General features: G+C 46.7%; 1 protein-coding gene across 1 annotated transcript in view; it reads right to left on the bottom strand.

Annotated features, from left to right (window-relative positions):
- The window catches only part of LOC147884196 (putative methionine--tRNA ligase), an 85,052-nt gene extending 62,874 nt beyond the window's left edge, over window positions 1-22,178 (bottom strand). Inside the window, exons 1-6 of the mRNA XM_087398620.1 lie at window positions 21,980-22,178; window positions 21,646-21,790; window positions 21,364-21,517; window positions 21,109-21,264; window positions 13,015-13,245; window positions 12,181-12,324 (exon numbers count right to left, since the gene is read on the bottom strand). Coding sequence (XP_087254746.1) covers window positions 12,181-12,324; window positions 13,015-13,245; window positions 21,109-21,264; window positions 21,364-21,517; window positions 21,646-21,790; window positions 21,980-22,088 — 939 coding nt within the window. The 5' untranslated portion in view covers window positions 22,089-22,178. The remainder of the gene's footprint in view (window positions 1-12,180; window positions 12,325-13,014; window positions 13,246-21,108; window positions 21,265-21,363; window positions 21,518-21,645; window positions 21,791-21,979) is intronic.
- Window positions 22,179-22,743: the final 565 nt, after the last annotated feature.

The following is a 22,743-nucleotide window of genomic DNA, read 5'->3' as shown; positions in this document are numbered from 1 at the left end:
GGTGTGATGATACCCGAAACTGTCTGATGGAGATAGAGATCCGTAGTGAGTGAGGCATATGAAGCTCAGTGTACCCCAGTGGTGTGATGAATCCTTCCTCCGAAATGCGAAGACAGTAATCTCTGTAGAGACTCAGCTTCACTGGGAGCTCCCTCGGCTCCAACCAAGTCTTGAAGGTGTATAGTTGCAGGAGATCCTCTCGAATGACCTGATTGATGTGTGTCCTGATCAGAGTAGTGGGTGAAAGTACCGGAGGGGCATCTAAACTGTACTGAAAAGGAGGTATCCTATCGATGTGAAACCCTAGTCTCACAAACCATCTGTGAGTCTGTACATACCAGCATCGCTCGTCTCCCTCTGCTGCCAACCTCATGGAGAAATCCAGAGCCAACCATGGCAACCTCTATCTCCCTGATGTGCAATCCCAATATGATCTAACCCTGTGTAGATATGTGATGGTCTAAAAGGCTGCATCTAGCTGGAGTGGAGAAGCACCAAACTCGGCCTGAATGATGTGATGTGGTACAGATGGTTTCCCCCGGATCATCTGTGAGAGCATGAGGATCTGCACGCGCTCCACCTGTATCCACTCTATCTCTGACATGTTTTGGGTCCCCAACAAGGACTGCCATACATACCAGCTGGTCGCACCAAGGAGTCGAAGAGAAGAGCCTTGGTCCGAGGGTCCTGAAAGTGGGAGTGAAAGCACTGTCTCTCTAGTCGAGCCAGTGAGGCGTATCCCCTACTCAGTCTAGCCTACATCGCTGGTCTCATCGTGAAGATTGGGCCGGAGAAGATGACCCCCAAGTAAGTGTATGAGGATATGATCTCAACTGGTGACCCACCGAAAGTAAAAGTAAACTGCTTCCGTTGCATGTTTGCTCGAGAGGTATTAAAGATCATGACCTTGGTCTTGCCAAGGTTGACCTCCAAATCATGGGATAAACAAAAAGCCTGCAGTGCATCTAGGTGTCGCTAGAGCCCCTCGGGTGTGGACGACAAGAGTGCCACATCATCTGCATAAAGAAGAAACTTGATGATGATCCCAGCAAGTGAGCAACCGGTCCCTCCGGAAGCCCCCATGAAAGTCTCAAGCTCATCGATGTAGAGGCCAAACAGGGTTGGTGATAAGGGGCAACCGTGTTTGACCCCTATTGTCATGTGCACGGATTGGTATCTGACGTGTACTAGGTACACAGAACTAGCTCAGGTTAGCCTGGGGAGGCTTAGAGCTAGGCAGGCTTGATTCTCGGGTTGAGTGGCAAGGGTACGAACTATTTATAGGTCTTCGCTATTTTTGGCGCCGGGGCCCAAGTCTATAAAAGAGGCCCAGGGGGTTCAGTTCTCAATGTGCAGTTGGGAGCAAGTCTCGTTCCCAGGTGCTAGGTCTAATCCTGGATTGAGTCGCGGACGCGCGCCTGCATCTTAGCGTAGCCCAAGACCCAGTGGCAGATCCAGGGCTTCACAGCGCCACCTGGTGGTATGGGACACCAGGCTGGTTTGGATCTGATTGGGAGTTCGTGCCAGTAGCTCAGCTCGTGGCTCGGAGGGGACATCTTCTGATTCGGGATCACATCCCGTAGATGTCACGGTTGGGTGGTGAGCAGCCTGCTCAGTTCTGATGTTGTGTGTGGTTGTTTTGCAGATCAGGGGTTTCAGGAGTGCTGGGATGTGTCAGTTGGTATCAGAGCCAGCTCCTGAGGTAGGAACTTCTGATGCAAGAATTTTTGACGGATTTCTCCTCCAGGTATGCCCTAAATTTCGAAATTTCTTGCTGCATTTTTGCTGGATACCTGGGATAGAAGGGGTGGAGAGATATCTGGAAAAGAAAGAAGAATAGGAGAGAGAGAAAATCGAGATCTCTGAAGGCCTCTGAGAGCAGTCTAGAGGAAGGAGAAATAGAGCAGAAAAGAAGGAGAGATGGGCAGGAAAAAGGCAGCAAGGGAGGCGGGGATGTAACGCCTAGGATGGTACGGAGTAGGCGGGGCAAGGAGAGGCTTAACAGCCTGCGCAACAGGCTGTCAACAGCATGCGCAATAGGCTGAGTACAGCCTGCGCAACAGGCTGCGAACAGCCTACGCATAGGGCTGCGTGCAGCCTGCGCAGGGGGGTGCTTTTTTCGAAAAAGCACCCCTCCAAAGCTGGAGGGACTTGGCCTTTTTTGGAAGCTCAGCTTCCAAATAAGGCTGCCCTGCACCCTATATAGGTGAGGGCAGGGTGCTAGCCTACCCACAAGCAGCCTCAAGCTTCGAGCTTTCCCCTCGAATTCTGCGCCAGCCAGCCAGCCTCGTCCGTACCCTGCCTGCGCCAGCATCGCCCTGCCTCGTGCAGTCTCTTGCATCCGCCCTTGCTTGCGTCAGCCTGCGCGGCCATCGAAGGCCCTGCATCAGCCCATACAGCCTGTACGGACTACTTTCGCCAGCCCCTGCACCTGCTGCTGCATCGAATCTCGACTGCGCCCTGTACCTGCAGCACTGTACGGACGCCGTACAGTTACGTCAGCACTGTACGGACGCCGTACAGTTACGTCAGCACTGTACGGCCTGCGTCAGCAGCCGTGCAGCCACGTCAGCGACCGTACGGCCTGCGTCAGCAGACCATACAGCTACTACAGCAGCACGCGCATCCGGGTTGCGGGTTCGGGGAGGCAACGGGATTCGTGGGCTTCCGATTCGCCAGATTTCAGCATCTCTTTCCGTCAACATCATTCGGGACGGTTTTCTTCTGCTCCATCCTCCTCTATGCTTTGTTGCAGTCAGTTATTTCTCTCAGTTTGTATTCACATCAGATTTCAGCCATGTCTGATGCTCCAAATCCCGAGTTCACCATGGGAGAGCAGGACTTAGATTACACTCCTGTGGGAGAGGAGGATCAGGGTCTCTATGACGACCTGATAACTAAAAAAGCCTTCAGTGAATTTACGACTGCTCTTGATGGCAAATTCGAGCAGGTCAATGCTAATCAATCGGGGTTGACACAGCAACTCCAGGGGATACAAGCAACTCTCACTCTTCTGGCTAGCACTGTACAGGCACTCACGCATGTGGATGCCATGGCTTCGGTGCTAGGCCCGAATATAACTCCAGATCCTTTTCCAGGTGACCAAAAGTCAAGAACAAAGGAGGTAGTTGACACTTGGTTGCACAAGTGGCAGGTACACTTCCAATTCCACCCCTATCCAGATGAGAAAAAGATCCAGCTTGCAGCAGGGTTTATGTCAGGTAAAGCCTTGCTATGGTGGAAAGAACTCCAGCCTAAGCCTGATACTTGGACAGATTTTGAGGGCATCTTCAGGAAGGAGTTCCTGAAGAAGGAGGATGACTACGATATCGTTGGCAAGCTCAAGGCCCTCGATATGTCAAAATTAAACTTAACCTTTGAAGTCTATCTTCAAAGATTTAGGGATCTGCAAACCAGGGCCACTAAAATGGATCCAGTAACCTTGTTAGGTTTCTTCGTGGATGGTTTGCCAGACTCCTACAAGTTGCAGATAAAGAACAACAAGTGCACAACGTTGCAGGAGGCCATGACATATGCACGTATATATGATGATACCATGGCCGGTACCAAGGCAACCACAGTTACCGAAACGAGTGGAAAGAATAAACGCAAGTTCTTTCAGCATACGACTGGTATTGCGGAGACGAAGTCTACGAACAACGCCTCCAGGAAAAGCTTAACTCCAGCAAAGAATGGTAAGGCCCGTTTCCTTCGCACTCTCAGGCTCAAGAAAGAAGGCCGATGTTTCTATTGCGAGGAGCGGGGCCACACAAAGAATGAGTGTCCTAAGCGGAAGAACCAAAAATTGGTGCTAGGACCGAAGCTCCAGGCGGGTCCACGTACCGCAGCCAAGGGAGCGAACCAAGTCACGATGACAGGTATTTCAGTAAATGTCATTACCTGCCCCCTTTCTTGTAATTGTACTTTCAATACTTCGTTGTTTGGTTCCCATGATCTTTTCCGAGTTTATGGAGAAGTTAGGGACCAACAGGTTCACATTCTCTTTGATCCGGGCAGCTCTCACAATTTTATTAATTACAAATTTGTGCAGAAGATGGGGCTGTCCACAATACCTAGCGACCACACCTATGAGGTGCAGCTTCCAGCTGGGAAGCAGTTTTGGGATCGCAAGGTTGAAGCGCTTCCTATCCGGATTCAAGCCTACACGGGAGCTCTCACATGTTATGTTATGCATCTAGAGCATGTAGACTTGTTGATCGGGATAGAGTGGTTTAAAACCCACAATATTCAGATCGGATGGACGGAGCATAAGCTTTCTTTTGTAGATAAGGACACCCAATTTTGTATTCAGTGTGATAAAATTCCCCCTTCTCAGGGGCCTATTGTATCTGCGATGCAGCTTCGGAATATATTAAACAATTCTCATTATGATGTCTATCAGTGTGTTTTGATTCCACTTTCTTCATTTGTTGTTTCGGTCATTAACAAGAATGAATTAAGTGTGTTTGAACGCCGGGAATTGAGAATGTTGTTAGATAATTTTAAAGACGTATTCCCAGCTCAACTGCCGGAAGGTTTACCTCCAGAACGGGCAGTAGATCATCGCATAGACTTAGTCCCAGGGGCTCAACCTATCAGTGTACCACCTTATAGGATGAGCCAGGTAGCCAGGTAGAGGAGGATGAGTTAGCTATCCAGCTTCAGGATTACCTGAATATGGGCTATATCCGCCCAAGTAAATCACCTTGGGGTGCACCTGTCCTCTTAAGAAAGAAGAAAGATTCTTCCTGGAGAATGTGCATAGATTATAAACGATTAAATAAAGTCACAATTAAGAACCGCTATCCTTTACCTCGTTTTGATGATTTGATAGACCGTTTGGCCGGAGCGAAGTATTTCACTAAGATTGATTTGCGTACGGGTTATCACCAAATCCGTATCTATGCTAAACACATAGACAGGACCGTATTCTGGACTAGGTATGGTCATTACGAGTTTCTCGTATTACCTTTTGGTTTGACCAATGCTCCTGCTACTTTTCAGCAGATGATGAACGATTTGTTCAGAGATTACCTGGGTAGTGTTCTTAGATGATATCTTGGTATATAGTAAAACGCTTGAGGATCATATAGGACACCTCCGGGTTGTCTTAGTTGTTCTAAGACAGCATAAGCTTTATGCCAAGATGAGTAAATGTGACTTCTTTATGAAGGAGATCATTTACTTAGGACACAAGATTTCTTCTGAAGGTATTAGCATTGATCTGGATCGTATCCAGAAGGTTTTAGAATGGCCTATCCCTCAGACTGTGAAACAACTTCGTTCTTTCCTAGGATTTACGGTATTTCTTCGGAAGTCAGTGCGTGATTATTCACATATCACGGCACCCTTGACCAACATATTGAAAGGTCGTGGACGCAGGTCTACCCAGCCGATCTCTTGGAATGATGCAATGAACAAGGCTTTTGAAACCTTGAAGTTTTCTATCAAGGAAGCACCCGTTCTTGCATTACCCGATCCTACCCGGCCTTATGTTTTGGAGGCCGATGCGAGTGATTATGCGATTGGGGCAGCTCTATTCCAAGAGGGCAGACCTGTAGCTTTCGAGAGTAAGAAGCTAGACGACACTCAGTATCGTTGGCCCACACTCGAGAAGGAACTTTATGCTGTAGTGTATGCTCTTAAGGTTTGGAGACACTACTTGTATGGTTCAAAGTTCCTTGTATTGACTGATCATCAGTCAATTAAGTATGTGTGTGATGGCTCAGAATTGAGAGGAAGGAAAGCTAGATGGGCAGAGCTAATGCAAGATTTTGATTTCGAAATACGTTATCGTAAGGGTTCGTTGAATAGTGTGGCGGATGCCTTAAGTCGAGTTAAGTTTGTAAATGCTTTGTCATTTACGGAAATATCCTCAGACCTATTTCAATCCTTGAGAGGGCTATACGCAACTGATAGTCATTTCAGTCCTTATTGGCAGAGAGTCCAGGATGGGAGCTCCATGGTTGACCAGGACTCAGGGATTGTGCCACCTAGGATACAGGCGGCGGGAGGTCAGTGGATGATTAGGAACGGCTTGCTGTTCCGGAATGAAAAGATTTGTGTGCCTGATGTTCTGGACCTTAAATCCAAGATTCTCTGGGAGTGTCATGATGCTCCTAGTGCGGGACATCCAGGTATACATAGGACTCTGTCTCTTGTGAAGCATACCTTTTATTGGCCTAAGATGCGTGCATTTATAGAGAACTATGTAGTAGGTTGCCGAGTTTGTCAGGTTACTAAGGCAGAACGCCTTAGAAGCGCGGGCTTATTACAGCCTTTACAGATTCCAAGTAATAAATGGGAAAGTATTTCCATGGATTTTATTACTGGTTTACCTCGAACGCGCAAGGGTCATGACTCTATTTGGGTCATAGTCGACCGTTTGACAAAAATGGCTAGATTCTTACCTACAAGAACAACTATTTCAGCTGTTCAGTTGGCTCACGAGTTTGTGGACCACTTGTTTAAGCTGTATGGTTTGCCATCTGACATAGTCAGTGACAGGGACTCAAAGTTTACAAGTAACTTTTGGACACTTGTTTTTGAGAAGTTAGAAACTACTCTAAGTATGAGTTCCTCGGATCATGCACAATCCGATGGCAGTACAGAGAAGGTCAACCAGTTGGTTGAAGACATGCTTCGGGCATATGTATCTAAGAGACAGTCTTCATGGGGAGATTATCTACCTATGATTGAATTTGCTTACAACAGTGCAAAGCATTCTAGTACGGGTTACAGTCCTTTTATGCTTATGTACGGGTTTCAACCTAAGTCACCAGTTATGGTAGGATTAAAAGGGATTCAAAATGATGCTGCTAAGAACTTCTTGCAAGACATGCAGGAAATGTTGCAGTTTGCCAAGGAGTCTATTAGAAGTGCCCAAGATCGGGACAGATTTTATGCTAATAGACATCGTTCACCTAGAGAGTTCTCTGAAGGAATGATGGTATATTTGAGAATTCCTAAGGAATCCAAGAGCCTAAGTACTGGTTTGGTTCCGAAATTATCCCCCAGATACTGTGGCCCATTCAAGGTCATTAAAAGAATTGGACCAGTTGCATATCGACTAGAATTGCCTCCTGATGTTAAAGTACATCCAGTCTTTCATGTCAGTAGACTGAAAGAAGTATTGGGTGCGGATGATCAACTTGTTTCTCCTCATGAGATTATAGAAGTTACAGATTTGACTTTTATTCCTCACGAACCTGAATCTATTCTTGAATTTCGTGAAAGACAGATTCGAAATCGTACTATCACGGAATACAAGATTAAGTGGAAGGATCGTGTTGATGAGGATGCAACATGGGAGACATTACAAAACCTCCAAAGAACATTTCCAGATTTCTTAGCGAACTCAGGAGTGAGTTCTTAGAGGAGGGGGAGTATGTCATGTGCACGGATTGGTATCTGACGTGTACTAGGTACACAGAACTAGCTCAGGTTAGCCTGGGGAGGCTTAGAGCTAGGCAGGCTTGATTCTCGGGTTGAGTGGCAAGGGTACGAACTATTTATAGGTCTTCGCTATTTTTGGCGCCGGGGCCCAAGTCTATAAAAGAGGCCCAGGGGGTTCAGTTCTCAGTGTGCAGTTGGGAGCAAGTCTCGTTCCCAGGTGCTAGGTCTGATCCTGGATTGAGTCGCGGACGCGCGCCTGCATCTTAGCGTAGCCCAAGACCCAGTGGCAGATCCAGGGCTTCACAGCGCCACCTGGTGGTATGGGACACCAGGCTGGTTTGGATCTGATTGGGAGTTCGTGCTAGTAGCTCAGCTCGTGGCTCGGAGGGGACATCTTCTGATTCGGGATCACATCCCGTAGATGTCACGGTTGGGTGGTGAGCAGCCTGCTCAGTTCTGATGTTGTGTGTGGTTGTTTTGCAGATCAGGGGTTTCAGGAGTGCTGGGATGTGTCACCTATGGTACTCAATCTCTCATCTGTCCAACCTACGCCTGTCCGAACTCGGCCTGAGACTCTCTCATAAAGTGCCACGACTGCCCAGATGATTTCCTGATCAAATCCCAGTGTCTGTAGGCGTGTGATGAGACGAGCTCAAGGTACTGTGTCAAAGACTTTGCGGAAATCCACAAAGCATCAATATACCCTCTCCCTCCGTGATTTGGCCTCCTTAATGACACTCCTGAGTGTGAGTATGTGATCCAAAGTCCCATGGTCTCGCTTGAAACCGACCTGACCCTCTACTCTGAGCCCTCTCATCTCTGCGAACAAGCTGACCAACCCATCCAACACTGCTACATAGATCTTGGACATCACATGTCCAATCATGATAGTCCTGTAGTTACTCGGGTCCATGGGATCCCCTGCCTTGTGGATGGGGGTGATGGTGTTGAGTGTCCAAGTGCGGGGGAAGCCAAGGCGAACGTCATTGAATAGCTTTGCTAGGATCGGGGCTAACGTGTCGATCCCATATGCGATAAACTCAGTGCATAGCCCCTCGTGATCCTTAGCTCGGCCATTGTGTAGTTTCAATGTCGCGTCCTTGACTCCCCCTCTGATGAACAACGTGCAAGTGGTGGCGCGAGGTGTGTGTATGAGATTTGGAGTAGGCTGATGTGGGACATCATAAAGATGGCGTGCATACGTGTGCCAAACTCTCGTGTCAGTGAGAGGTGATGGAGACCTACGCTCAAGGAATCTCCGCCAAAATTCCTTAGAGTTGTTGCTGTACAAGATGTTCAGCAGCTCCTCCTCATTTTGACGAAGAAATGCCTGCTTCTTCCGACATACGAGACGTCGGTACTTGTGTACCATGTCTGGTGTGTTCGGGAGGTGACATCTGGTTTCAAGTCGGAGTTGTCGGCGATAAGCCTTGCACTCCGCATCGTACCACTTGTTGCAAGGTACAGAACCAAGAGGTGGTGGTCTAGTGGACCGTGTGGTGTGGGAAAAGATTTGGAGGGCAGCCTCGTGGAGTGTGTGACTAATCAAGGCAGCACGGTCCTCTATGTGTGGTATGTGATCGATGTAGGTTAGGAGTCTGTTTAGGTGTCCAGAGTAGGCAGGGGAGAGGCTGTGATCAAAGTGTATGTCGTGGTAGGTATCGTGCTTCCTATGTGGTGTGTGTGGTGTGGCTAAGCGTGGGGTGGCAATAGTGAAGAATAGGTATGTGTGATCAAGAGGGAGTGGTGCTACGGTGAAGTCGGTGATACATGAGGTGAAGGTAGGGGATCCCATGATGTAATCTACTACACTAGTGCCCAAGGAGGGCCATAGGTCAAGCCCGTTGTAGATGATGAGATCATGCATCCTACCTAGATCAAGCAGTGCGTGTCCATATGGTGTAACAGGCCCGTGTCGGTCCGATGAGATCTTGGTCATACATGCTCCATCTAGGTCCATGTCTGGTAGCATGATAGAGTCATCTCGGAAGTCCAGGAGTGGTGCCTGGCGAGTGCTCATCCTGGTGTTAAAGTCCCCAACAAGGAGAACTTCCCGGCGGACTGAAAGGTCTGGGATATCCTGATGTAAGGGTGCATATGGCGATGTCTCACCCTCCTCTCGTGCCACTCTAGCGAAGTGGGATGTATCTGGCGGGAAGTAGCATATTGCTATGAAAAGGTCACGAGTGGTTGTGCGTCGGATCCAGATCCACATGAATCAGGAGTATGCGTCCTTCCTCTCAATGGAGATGGCTCCGCGAGGGAAGACCTATACAATACTGCGACCCCGCCTGATCCTCGAACTCCTCATGTATCCCTCGTCTCATCCCTGAAGGCTGACTCCCATGTGTAGCCACTGACTATCGGTAGTGGACGCTCTAGGCTCTGGTGTGTCTCTATGTAAAAGACTATGTCTCGTCCTGTGTAAGATTCCGAGAAGTTCCCAAGGTCCGACCATAAGGTACCATTACAGTTCCAAATGGTGCAAGCTAGGGTCTCGGAAACCTGAGTCTCATAGGCCCCATCCCCCTAGGGGGTATGGGTGGGAGCCCGACGAGTGCCGGTCAACAACCTACCATCTCGGACCACGGCCCATTTTTCCTCCTTGCGAGCAACATCCCGCTGCTGGAGAAGAACTCGTCGCTCCTCAATCTGTAGTGGTGTCAAATCCTCATCCATGGACAGGGTGGGGTGCTCTCGTAGAGCGGCTCGACGTCGGAGTGTTGCTAGTCGAGCCTGTGAATCTCTGAAACGAATGACTAGGGGCTACTCTCGGTTAGGGTCTCTCCCAACATGCCATGCTCCCTCTATGCCATGGTCGGGGACCCCCATGGTGGTGGTCACAAAGGTGATCGCCTCCTCCATGGGCGTCGTAGTGGTGTTGGTGTTGTCTCGCGTGATCCCTCGTATTCGGATGTTAAGGGCCTTCGAAGCCCTCTGCTGCTGCTCCTGTATGGCGGCTGAAACGGTGGCCTTTACGGGCTCCCGTTTCGCCACATCCACCCACCTAGTCGTCTCTGCTATGGCCGACTGAATCATGGCTATCTGTGCCTCCATCTCTGTGACTGGGGTCCCTCCAGGCGCTGTTCTCAAGATCCCGAGCTCCTCTCGAAGGTGTGTGATATCGTGTCTAAGCCCCTGGATAAGGGTGCCCTGCTCGTGTATAATGCAGGCCTACTCTTGAGTGTAATGTGTCAGCTCTGCCTGACGGGCCCAGATGCTGTGTATCTCAGCCAATAGGGAGTCCCAAGCATCTGGTGGGGGCCTAAGATATCCTGGTCCAGGTGGAAACTGGATCTCGGGAGGGGTTGGAATGAAGGTGGGCTACTGAGGTTGTATTGGGGGTGGGGACAGTGTGATCTCGGCAGGGGAGTGGTATGTAGGAGTAGCGAGGCCGGATGAGGTGATGAAGGGTGGCTGATTGAGAGGTAGAGGGGATATGAGGGAAAAGTATTGTGGAGCCGTGGCCGGTTGGGCTAGTGGTGGGGCTACTGGAGAGGAGACATGTGATGATGATGCAGGGGAGGGGGAGGAGAGAGATGGCATAGATGATGAGGCGGATGATGGTGGTGAAATAGTGGTGGTAACCATAGAGGTCGAGGATGTGCTGAGCGGCATGGGCTTCTGGTGGGCCCCTTTCTTCTGGGCCGCGGTGCTGTCCACTGTCAAACCGCTCCGGTTGCTACATTTGTTGAAGTCCTCCAAGCTGAGTTGCTTTTGTGTTTTCCCTTTGTCACCATTCCCCTTCCCCATCTCCTCACGTACGTGAGTTTGGACCGAAGGGTCTCCCACCTAGTCCCCTGTCCTCCTCATCCCACTTTGCCATTCATTATGAGGGGGGGCAGTAGCGGGCAAAGGAGGGGTTGCAGGAGGGCGGAGCTGTAGGCGGAGGGGGCAAAAAACAGGAGCAGCTTGGGAGGGGCAGCAAGAGGGCCGGAGAGGGCAGGGCGGAGGGGAGCGGGTGCAGGGCGGAGAGGCAGGTGGCGGGCAGCAAAGGTGGATGAGCAGGGGCGGAGCAGCAGCAGAGCTGGAGGAGCAGAAGCGGGGAGAGGGCGGAGCAGAGGGAGGAGCTGCAGCGAGCAGGGGCGGAGCAGAGGGAGGAGCAGAGGGGGGGAGGAGCGGATGAGCAGGGGCGGAGGGGAGGTGTGAGCAGGGAGGGGAGAGCAGGTGCGGAGGGGAGAGCAGGGAGGTGCGAGCAGGGGCAGGAGGGGAGAGAGAGAGAGAGAGAGAGAGAGAGAGAATTAAATCAATATCCACCACAACACATCCACCCCAAAAACAAACAAACAAACAAAAAATAATGACAACTACTAGTACTAACACAAGGGAACAAAGATATGATAAACCAATGTACATATAAGAAAACCAATAAAACACCAATGCAAACACAAATGAACGAGCAAACTAATGGACACACACAAATGAACGAGCAAACCAAGACAAATTTGAAATTAACTTCACAACCACATGGGTCTAAAGTTTACGGTCTACAGCACCTTTGAAAGGTTTGCATGTCTTTGCCCAAGCTTCCAACTTTTTAGTTATACAACAAAAGGTGATGGTAGCCTTGGAAATAAGAGTCACAGTCTGCCTCAAGTGGATTTTGCCAGCATAGAAGTTCTAGATATTGGCACTTTATAACAAAGGTATGCATTTTGCCAAGACTTCTTTGTGTTTGCGTAGATTCATGCAAACCTAACAGTTTATTTATAAAAGAAACTGCAATAAGAGGTAGGCCATTCGGAGGACAGAAATCTCAATTGCAAAAGGGTCCAAAAGTCTCACTGTGTGAAAAGGGACATTGTCCTTTCCCATAAATTGAACAAGCTCTACATTTTCTTCCGGCTGCCACCACTTCTTCCAATCAGGCGTATATGCCGCAGTAATAGATATATAACCAATGGGCGCATCAAACCAAACATAAAATACCTGCATCATCAAATCAGCGTTGAGGAAAACCATAATGCAAGCCTCTTTCATATTTACAAAAACATGCAACATAATGTGATGTGTTGTATATTGTTGTCAACAAAATCAACACATAAGAAAAGAAAAAAGTAACATATATCTCAGGAGGTCAAACAAGATTATTGACATTCCAGATGTTTATGCTTCTACACCTTTTCTTTTGTGATGCACACTTACATGAGCATCTACCTGCAATACTTTCCCTCTAAAATGATTGTGAAAGAGACTTTTGACCTATGCTCGAGGGTTGTATAATAATTCATGATGTCAACATTAACAAAATGTTGCAGTTTCTTGTGGATCAGGGAACGTATTGTTTTGAAATCACAGCTCAAAAGACAGCATCTTCACTTATTATGTCTCTCTTAAGCATAGTCTATAGATGTCAATGAATGCACGATACTGCCAAACATCATCTAATGAAATAGCTATGATAATTAAATCAAAGGACAGTGCAAATGCTCCACTCCCTACCAGTTTCAAAGTAGTCTAGCAAGATGCCTCTCTATTTCAGATGTATAAAGAGCAATTGATCAATGGTCATAACTTCAAAGGAAAAGGGTAAAATCATAAAGATGTCGAATAAAAACAAACCTCTCTAAGAAGGCTGATTAAATCTCAACAATTCAAAGTAATACAGGGATCCAGCACCTTATCTTTGTATTTCTCCAAGGGTACAGGTACACCCCATTTTAAGTCCCGAGTAATGCATCGAGGCTTCAGTCCATCTCTAAGCCAAGCATTGGTTGTCTGGATAGAATTTGCACTCCAGCCACCTGCTAAAGAAGTTGTCTTCACATAGTCTTCCAGTTTATCATTAAGTTTTGAAAGGTTTAGAAACAGATGTTCAGTTTCTCGTATGCGAGGAGAATTACTGCACACCTGCAGTGATCAAGATTTGCAATTAATAAATCTCTCTCTCTCTCTCTCTCTCTCTCTCTCTCTCTCTCTCTCTCTCTCTCTCCATGAAAGAAATTCAGTAAATACCAGAGCTAAAGTATCTTAGGACACTTCATCACAAGGTGGACTAGGATTCTTGATCCAGAGCTTCAGAGTAGGGCACCCCTGGTCAAGCTTCTTGTTTTAGAGGCTTGACCACATGGGACCGGGTGTGCATCAAATGGAGCTAGGCAGTGGTCAGAGAGTGTTAGCTGGATTTTCTTGGTGGACCATCATTGTCAACACTTCTCGGATGGTGAGGAAACTTGTCCAGATTTGGGATCATTTTGGTCTGGCTCTCATCCAAGCAGTACCATCCACCAGGGAGGTGTTCCCCAGGCAGCCTCTTTTTCATAACTCTCTAGTGCAATATCAGGGTGTCACCCTTGGCAATGAGCAGAGAGCCAGAGTGCAAGATGGCATTCTCAGGGGTTGTCATCATTTTTTAGGGATCAATAGGGCCAAAAGTCTCAAACTTTCTTTGGCTAACTATTCATAGAGGTATTGAAGTTGGCTCTTTGACTTCACGAGATGGGCAGGCCCTCCTTATGTATAAGATGCTAGCTTGCAGAGGAATCTAGCAAGCACTGCCTGAGGAGTTGCCATACTGCCAGGAGTTTTCAGATTATTCTCATTCATTACCTCCAAGCTCTTTACTCTGACGTGAGTAGTAGCTCTTTGAGGCAGAGGGTTTGGTGCCTTGCTCTATCTGAGTCAGGGGTAGGTGCCCATGCTTCTTCATGCAGAGGCATTGTGGGCATGGCCCTGCAGATCTGAGCACCATGGAGCCTTAAGATTTGTTGTTACTCCCCATCCCCACTTAAGACCCACTGCTTTCCTCACAGGTCAGCTTGGGAGGTGATTTCCAGCATTACTATATGGTAGATATGATGTTCGGGTATGCTCAGGTCATTGGCGGGCACGCATCCACTGCTGCTAATATACTGGCTTCCATTTGGACTGATCTCATTTTTACCATCCAGAGTCCATGGAACTTTGGAAGAGATGCACTAGGACCTCAACAGCCCCTCGAGAGATTGATAGCATTCATGAGGACCTGGGATTGTCCCTTGTTTTTTCTTGTTACTCCACTTGAGATGATAGACCACCCCCATGGATATTGTAGAGGCCAGGAATAGAGTTCTCACTCTCTCGCCTCTGGTTTAATTTGTTTTGAATGGAATAAATTGCTTCTTGCTCTAAAAGGACGAGGACATAAGTGGTAGAGGTATGACACCAAATCGACGTTTCGGACCAAAGCATGCCATAGTAGACCACAGTTCAGTCACAACAAGAGCAAAAGCAGAAAGGGCAGACAGGAAGGAGCAATGCACTCTTTTTGTGTTTTGTAGACTTCAAGGAAGTATTCAACATGTACATAGGGAAATTTTGTAGGCACAAATGAAGGCTAGGAATCATGCACTCTTTTTGTGTTTTGTAGACTTAAGGAAGTATTCAACATGTACATAGGGAACATTTGTAGGAATCCTTCAGGTCCATTGGGAAGTCACACTCAAGTTACGTAGATGGCTCAAAAACTCATATGAAAAGGCAACAATAGGCACCGATATCAGTGTCAAATAAGGACGCCACTCTACCTGACTTCATTTGGTTTGTTAATGGATGAGCTAGATGAGTGGCTAAGGACACACTATGAGGCAAGAGAGCCAATCACAGGCTACACCCTTCTAATCTGCTAAGCAGTAAAAGGCCTGCAAGCAAGCCTATTTATAGGCAGACAAGGCACAGCCAGTCAGCACTCTAAGCAATCTAGGCAAAATAATGAGGGTGTCACCTCTCTTATATGGACCCAGCCCCCATGGATATATATAGGGGGGCTTTCGCCTTCCCCTTAAACACCAGTTAACGAGTCCTTAGCCTCTAGGGTTATTGAACCTAACTAATTCGCATTATGCATGGTGTATAGATGCTATCCTTTACTTGATGTAACATTTCATGCATATCCTGCGAAAAACAGCAGTTCATTTTCACTTCTACATTCTTAAAGATGATAGCAATCGGCTGATACCCATACATAAACATAAAGGGGCTGAGCCGCATGGATAAATTCTTATTACATTACACGCAAACTAATCAACGTAAGATACCTTTCCCACTCAGAGTCTCTCGTAGAAAGGCACACACAACGCACATCTTCTACAGTCTTATTGGTTCATTTCATTTGGCCATCCAATTCAGGATGATCCAATGAGCTGATACTTAGGATAGTTTCAAGTTTTTGAAATACTCATGCCAAATTTTCATAAAAGAAATTACATTCAATTTCACATGCTAAGAGCATCGGTAACCCTATTGGAAGATCCCTCCAGTAATACATTTCGAATATCATGAATCTAGCACCATATAGATAGTGGCTCCACACTGTCAATGCATGAAAAACAATGAGGAGTTCCTTTTCCCAATTGTAATACCTCATCTAGCTATCAGAAAGCTTCTTACTTTGAAATGCCAAAACAGCGCTGTCCCAATAGCATAGTCCTGCAGTATGGACAAATGTGCAGGTTGTGTGCAGATTATGGCCAAGAAGAATGCAGCAGGCCTGATTGTCTACTCAGGTGTGGAAGAGATAATGTTGACTGCCATTTCAAAATTGGGGCAAAAGCAATCATGCTGTAGGGTGAGCTATGCAGAGACAGGGTGAGGGGCAAAGTTCAGGTTCAGGTGCAGACCCTGTAAAGGAGCAAACCCAAGAAGGTATGAGCCATTTCAGTGCTTTAATTGTAGAGAATGGGATCATATCTTCCCAATTATGACAAGCCACTTTGGAGAGGAGGAGATATGTTTCCACTGCGAAGTAATTTGAATCGTAGGGCCAATGATTTTGGCAAAGAGGTCGTCGGATAGGGCTAGTACAAGTAGGCTAGCACTTGAAGAGAAGGTAAAGCAGAAGGTGGGTGAAGGTCTTTCCCTTGAAAGCCCCAGATCTTCTCATATGAAGTGAGAAAGACATTAGGGAATTGTGCCAGCATTTTCTTATAGTATTCCTGCTCATCATAAATCAAGTCAGTACCAAGCATCTATGAAACGTAATCTTTCCTTTTCGGCTCATCCATCTACTCCATGCTTTCATCTTAACTTGCCCCATAACTCTTTCTCTAGTAACAACATTCCTCATCTAGAAGAATGATTTCACATTTGAACTAAACTTGCTTAACACCCAAAAAGTAATTTTTTCCTTTTCATGCAAGCGAATTCTCGCCAAATCAAGCCGATCCTCACTTCGCAAGCACCATGCAAGCCACTCCCTAAAAAGCAGACTCCTTGCTGTCAATACAAGCCAAGCCTTGCCCAATAAAGTAAATCCTGGCTTTTCAAGCAAGCGATGCCCATAAAAGCACATTCCTTGCTTTGCTTGCAATCAACCCCCTAAAAAGGGGATTCCTTGCCTTTCATGCAAGTCACACAATGCCTTGAAAAGCTAATCCTCACCTTTCATGCAAGCTATGCCCAGAAAAGCAAATTCCTTGCTTTTCATGCAAGCCAGAGGATTCTTGTCTCGACTCTCTTCCAGGTTGATCTCAAGCTAGTTTCCCACATCTAACACCCCTAACCCACCACAAGGCACTGCGCTCCAATTCGACCCTTCCAGAGCGAGATTGCTAGAAGAAAACAGAATGAGTTTGCAAGACGATTTTGCAGAAATCGCTGCAGCTAAACCACCAATATCGAATCGCACTTCATGTCCCGTGTAACAACAACCTGAGCTAATCGCAGCCCTTGCTAGTACAACACTCCAAATCGCAATTCACCTACATAGCTCATAGCCTAAGCAAATCATTTGCAGGCTCATGGCTGTGATTTTGCTGTCAGGTCCCCATCTCGGCCAACTAAGAGGATCCCCTGTGTAAGCTCCTTGACCAAGACTTGATCTCCCAAGACGTGAGAAGATGTGTGAGGAGAAAAAATGGTGTTCTTCCACCTATATCAAAGCAAAAAGTTCACATTCTAGAAGCTGGCTCTTTAACACATAAAGGAACTTCCTCTTCTAGAAGCTGACTCTAATACCAATGTTCAAGTCCCAACATGCTCCAACCACTCCTAGTAGATCCCCGGACCGCGACTAAGATCTCGCACGCTTATTAGAGAGCACCATGAGGCTCATCTCAACCCCCAGAATGTTAAGTGACCCTTGAGCTGAAGGTCGAGGGCTACCTTCCCAAGATAGAACATCCAAGAAAATGCTACTGTGCCCCTTAAACCTTCTTAGACACCATTTAAGAGGCCCCTAGCATCAAGACTCACTCATCCTCACTAATACCCTTTATGCCTAGGTGAATACGTGGGAACAAGCTAACCAAAGTTAGCTCAGGACCTAACACAGCCTCAGCACTCTTCAGCTCCACTACATCAAGCAGCCCCTGCAGCTCATAAATCTCCGCATGGAGTAGGACAAAAACATTCTCGAAAAAAAAAAGGAATGACAGCCATTAAGAAACAGCAGAAACAGCCATGGACAATCACATTAGTATGTTAATGCTTGCATTTTTAGCAATATTTTATAAAAGATCAACCTCTCATTCCATATTGTCCCTCTTAGACCAGCTCCCTATAGGGAGAGACCCAACAAATCGAGATTATCTCTTCTGCATGTACCAACTCGCAACAAAATATGTAAATATAGCCTGGGCATCTGCATCTATTGCCCTTAAGTTTTCAGTTCTCATAAGAGACCTTCAATGCCACCCCTCATTATGAGGCTGCATGTATAGCCATCTTGGGACTAACTCTTTTCCACAAAAAAGGATGTTGCTGCTTATGTTCTTACAGCTCATTAGAGGAAAGCCTTCAATGTCACCCTTCATTACAAGGTTGTACGTGCAACAATGTTGAACTAACTATATCCCCCCCCCAAAAAAAAAGAACAAAACTAACAATGTTATAAAACAGACTTTTAACAGCTTGTGTGTTTTTATTCAAATGTCATGATTTCAATGTGCAAGCAAGCTACCTTTATTAACATGTCATAATTTAAATATGAAAGCAGGCTAGATCTTATGAAGTACCTAGGGGCACTAGATCTTTTTCAATCCAAAGACATCATGCTCTCTCTTCCCCCTACCAGAGGATCGTGCTGCTCTAATCACTTGTTCAATCCATGAGGCTGCACTTCACGCCCACCACCATTGGGGACCGTCCCTTGCAACAGTTGGTACGATGATGAGTGTAAGACTTTACGCCACCAACTCAGACTCAAGACTAAACATAATCTTCCAACCGAACCGACACGATACACGAGTATCGTCGATTGGATCGCAAGAAGAAAAAAGAGCTTATCTGCCGAAATGAGGGGGAATTACTGAACATTTTGTTTATTAATAACTCCAAGGACTTTTGGCGGAGATTCCTAGAGAGACGGTCCCCTTCACCTCTCACCGATACTAGCGTCTAGCAGAACTATGCACGCACACTATATGACATCCTTGATCAGCCCACTCCTGACTTGTCACACATACCTCGCCCTACTTCCTGTACACTCTTCACTAAGGGGGGTGCTAAGGATGCAGTGATGAAGCTTCATAATGGCCGAGCGAAAGATCATGACAGTCTATGCACTAAATTAATTGCATATGGGATTAATATTTAATGAAGCCGTTTGCCCTGGCTTCCCACACACTTGGACTCTTAACACTACCTCATCTATCCACAAGGCAGGGGATCCCATGAACCGAGGGAACTACAGGACCATTATGATTGGGCATGCCATGTCCAAGATCTATGCATCCGTGCTTGATTCTAAGGTCAACCGATTTGCAGAGATGCGAGGGCTCAGAGCATATGGACAGGCTGGGTTCCGACATGATCATGGGACCATGGACCACATTCTAACGCTCAGATGAATCATTGAGGAGGTGAGTGCATGGAGATGGAGGGTTTATTGTTGCTTTGTTGATTTCCACAAAGCCTTTGACACCGTTCCCAGGACCCACCTCATCAGGCACTTGCACGACTTGGGTTATGATCAAGAGGTCATCTAGGCATTATGGCACTTTATGAGTCTCAAGCAAGGTTCGGACAAGGGCTAGATGGACAGATGAGATTCCGAGTACGATTGGGGTTAAACAAGGATACCCTTTATCACCCACCTTGTTTGGCCTTTACATCGATGAGCTTGAGACAGTCATGCAGATGTTAGGGGGGACGGGATGCTCTCTTGCTAGCACTCTGATTCAGATATTGCTTTATGCAAATGATGTGGTACTTCTATCGTCCTCAGCAGAGGGGCTCCAGAGATATCTCGATGCACTACAGTCTTTCTGTGATCTGAAGATTAACCTTGGTAAAACCAAGGTTATGATCTTCAATACATCTCGGGCCGTGATGCATCGGGAGAGTTTTACTTTTGACGGGTCACCGGTAGAGATTGTTTCAGCATATACATACCTAGGGGTTATGTTTTCCGGACCCATTTTCACCATAAGACCGGCGATGCAAGCTTGCCTGAGCAGAGGGTATACTTCGTTAGCCAAGTTGGAGAGGTAGTGCTTCCGTTCACATTTTCAAGACCCTCGGACCAAATGTCTTCTATTTGACTCGTGCACACAGTGAGATGATTTGAGCGACTGGGGTTACATATGGATAGACTTCCTCCTTTCCAGTAAAGCATTGATGCGCCATTTTCCCCACTACAATATCATGAGGTTAGCTAGGTCATACGTGAGGATCTTCTACGCTACACACATTCCAGACCTGGTTGGAGCTAGCTGAGCTCCCTATGAGGCTTAGCTTCTACAGAGATCATTGCCTACATATCTAGGATGAGGGGTTTATTGACCCACCGGGGTATACACGGGTTCACTTACCCCATTCATTGACAATCTCCATTGGGCAGCTTCGGGTCTCTTCCCATAGGCTTCGCATTGAGAGTGGCCGAGCAGAGGGTCTACCCAAGGAGGGGCACATTTGTACTTAGTGTAGCCTCCAAGAGGTTGAGTCGAAGGAACATTTCATTTTCAGATGCCCTATTTACTATGAGATCAGGGGGCGATTCTATTGTCTATTCAGAGATAGTTCTAGGGTGTTATTCCGATTTCTCTCTTATCCAAATCAGAGATGCCTGGCCGCGTTCATTCATGAGGCAGTTAGGCATTGTGAGCACCTACTCCGATCTCAAAGACATGAGGAGCAGACAGTTGGACTCATCTCAGAGCATGATCACTAAGTTCTTTCAACCGGATCACACGGATGCCCGCTCTACAAGCCTTAGACATGATCGTGACCCAGAGCCAGTGACACAACAGCTCAGACAGAGGGTTGATGCACAAATTACACTTGGGGACATTCCCTCCATGTTCAGAGTGGGAGCCAGACCAACAAGTGTTACGGTTGCCCTCGTCAAAGGCAGAGCTATGACCAAGAGATAGCGTAGGACTGCATGCACTGGGGGCCGACAGCACTCCATATCTGATTTCATGCTATCACTCCCTCACGCTTGACGAGGGGAGGGGCCACATTGTCCTAGAGCACACTTCATTCTGTCTTATGACAGCAGTGGAGGTGGTTATGCTGTAGATGATTATTATTATTATTATTTGATGTGACTATGCCATAGATGATTATTATGCTGTAGATGATTATTACAGTTTTTCTGTTTCTGTATAGGTGTGGATGCTCGGTTAGTAGCTCCACCCCTCTAGCTGGATTTGTATCAGGTTTTTTTCATAGTCTCATAGACCCATCGGACTCTCTCTCTCTCTCTCTCTCTCTCTCTCTCTCTCTCTTTCCCCGTCCTTAATAATTCTTTCTTTTCTTTCCAACACATACCTTATCAACACAATAGAAGCTAACCTTGCATCTGGGATTGATAAGTTCTGTAGGATTCAGAAGTTTGCCACAGATTTCGCATTGATCACCTCTTGCATCATCATAATTGCATCCTGTTGTTGGACACGTGCCCACAACAAGTCTGTCTGCTAAAAAGCGTTTGCAAGTGTCGCAGTAAAGCTGCAGGAAAACATCACATAACCTCTATAAAATTGAACAAATCTATGCGAAGCGAACTGTCAAGCTCCAATAAACCTTCATCTAAAACGAAAATCTCACTTGCTCAATTTTGTCTTCAATAAGCTGGCCTCGCTCTAGCAATCTCCAGAAAATTTGCTGACAAACTTGAGTTTGCTCTGTTGTAGAGGTCCTACCAAATTTATCGAAATCTATGTCGAACCAATCGTAGATTTCCTTGTGGATCGTATGATACCTGTGGTTCAAAGCTCGTGAGGAGAAATAAAGAATCCATGCGTATCACTTTGTCATGTTCATTTTCACAGTTAGGAATGCCATTCCCCACGACCAACGAAGAGACAAAGATGAAGCAGTAAGTCGTACTTGTTACAAATAACTCTTGGCGTAGTGTTCTCCTCCATGGCTTTCGTTTCCGTGGCGGTGCCATATTCATCATTGCCGCACATGTAAATTACGTTGTAACCTCTTAATCGACAATAACGTGCGAACACATCCGCACTCAAAACGGCTGCAATCAAGGAAAGATCAGGACTCTGATGCCATGGTCGCTTCCTTCCATCAACAACTTTTCCATGTAGTACACTCTAATGGTTAGCTGAACAATCCTTAAACGACAATGTCAAGAAAGTCCGAGGGAAGTGAGAAGCAGAATCCATAAAAATTCAAGGCAGGGCAAGCAAACGGAGGAGGAAAGTACAGCCAATGATGTTGCCAAGGTGGGGGACGTTGTTGACATAAGGAAGAGCGCTGGTGACGAGGATGTTCCTCTTCCCAGGGAGGGGAGCTCTGATCTCACGGGCAGCCATAGCCAGAGCTTCGGATTGAACAAGACTAGTGAAGGAGCATTCAAGCAGAGGCAACAGGAAGAAGAGAAATCAAGGTAGGGCTAAAAGCCTTATGACATTGTTGTCACAATGCTACCTGCCTAAAAAGTGGATTTTATCTCATAAAAGGGAAATCTGACCTCTCGTGTCATTTCATGAAACGTTGTATTATTGGCAAGAAATTCTTCCAACTTCCAACGTAATTCTTCCAACGTCTAACTTCCTCTTTCTTGTTTCGAGGCGCGATCCCATCTTCGTCATCACCATTGGCATCGCCATTGCTCCACCTCTGCTCTTCCATGCTTCTCTCAGTCCAAGTTCCTCACCATTCTTCCTTTTTCCTTGCTTGTTTCGTGTTTTCGGCATTTCTCTCGCAACTCTCCTCTTCTCCAGATTCAGATGTCCACAATTTCTTTTGCAACTCTCCTCTTCTGATCTAGATTCAGACGTCCAATAGTCCCTGCAAAATGCAACTCTCCTCTTCTCTAGATTCAGACATCCAATAGTTTCTGTAGATAGCACAGTTTATTTCTCTTTGGACAAAAATTTACAATCCGATCTCTTCGTCCCCTCATCGATTCTTTGCCTCATTGATTCTTTGAGATCAAAGATCTTCGACACATCTGAAGTTCTTTGC

The sequence above is a fragment of the Dipteris shenzhenensis genome, chromosome 27, assembly GCF_047967505.1.
Source record: "Dipteris shenzhenensis isolate YYH24624 ecotype China chromosome 27, Dip_SZ_1.0, whole genome shotgun sequence".
In the NCBI taxonomy this organism is placed as follows: Eukaryota; Viridiplantae; Streptophyta; class Polypodiopsida; order Gleicheniales; family Dipteridaceae; genus Dipteris; species Dipteris shenzhenensis.
This window is presented reverse-complemented; position numbering and strand designations above follow the sequence as displayed.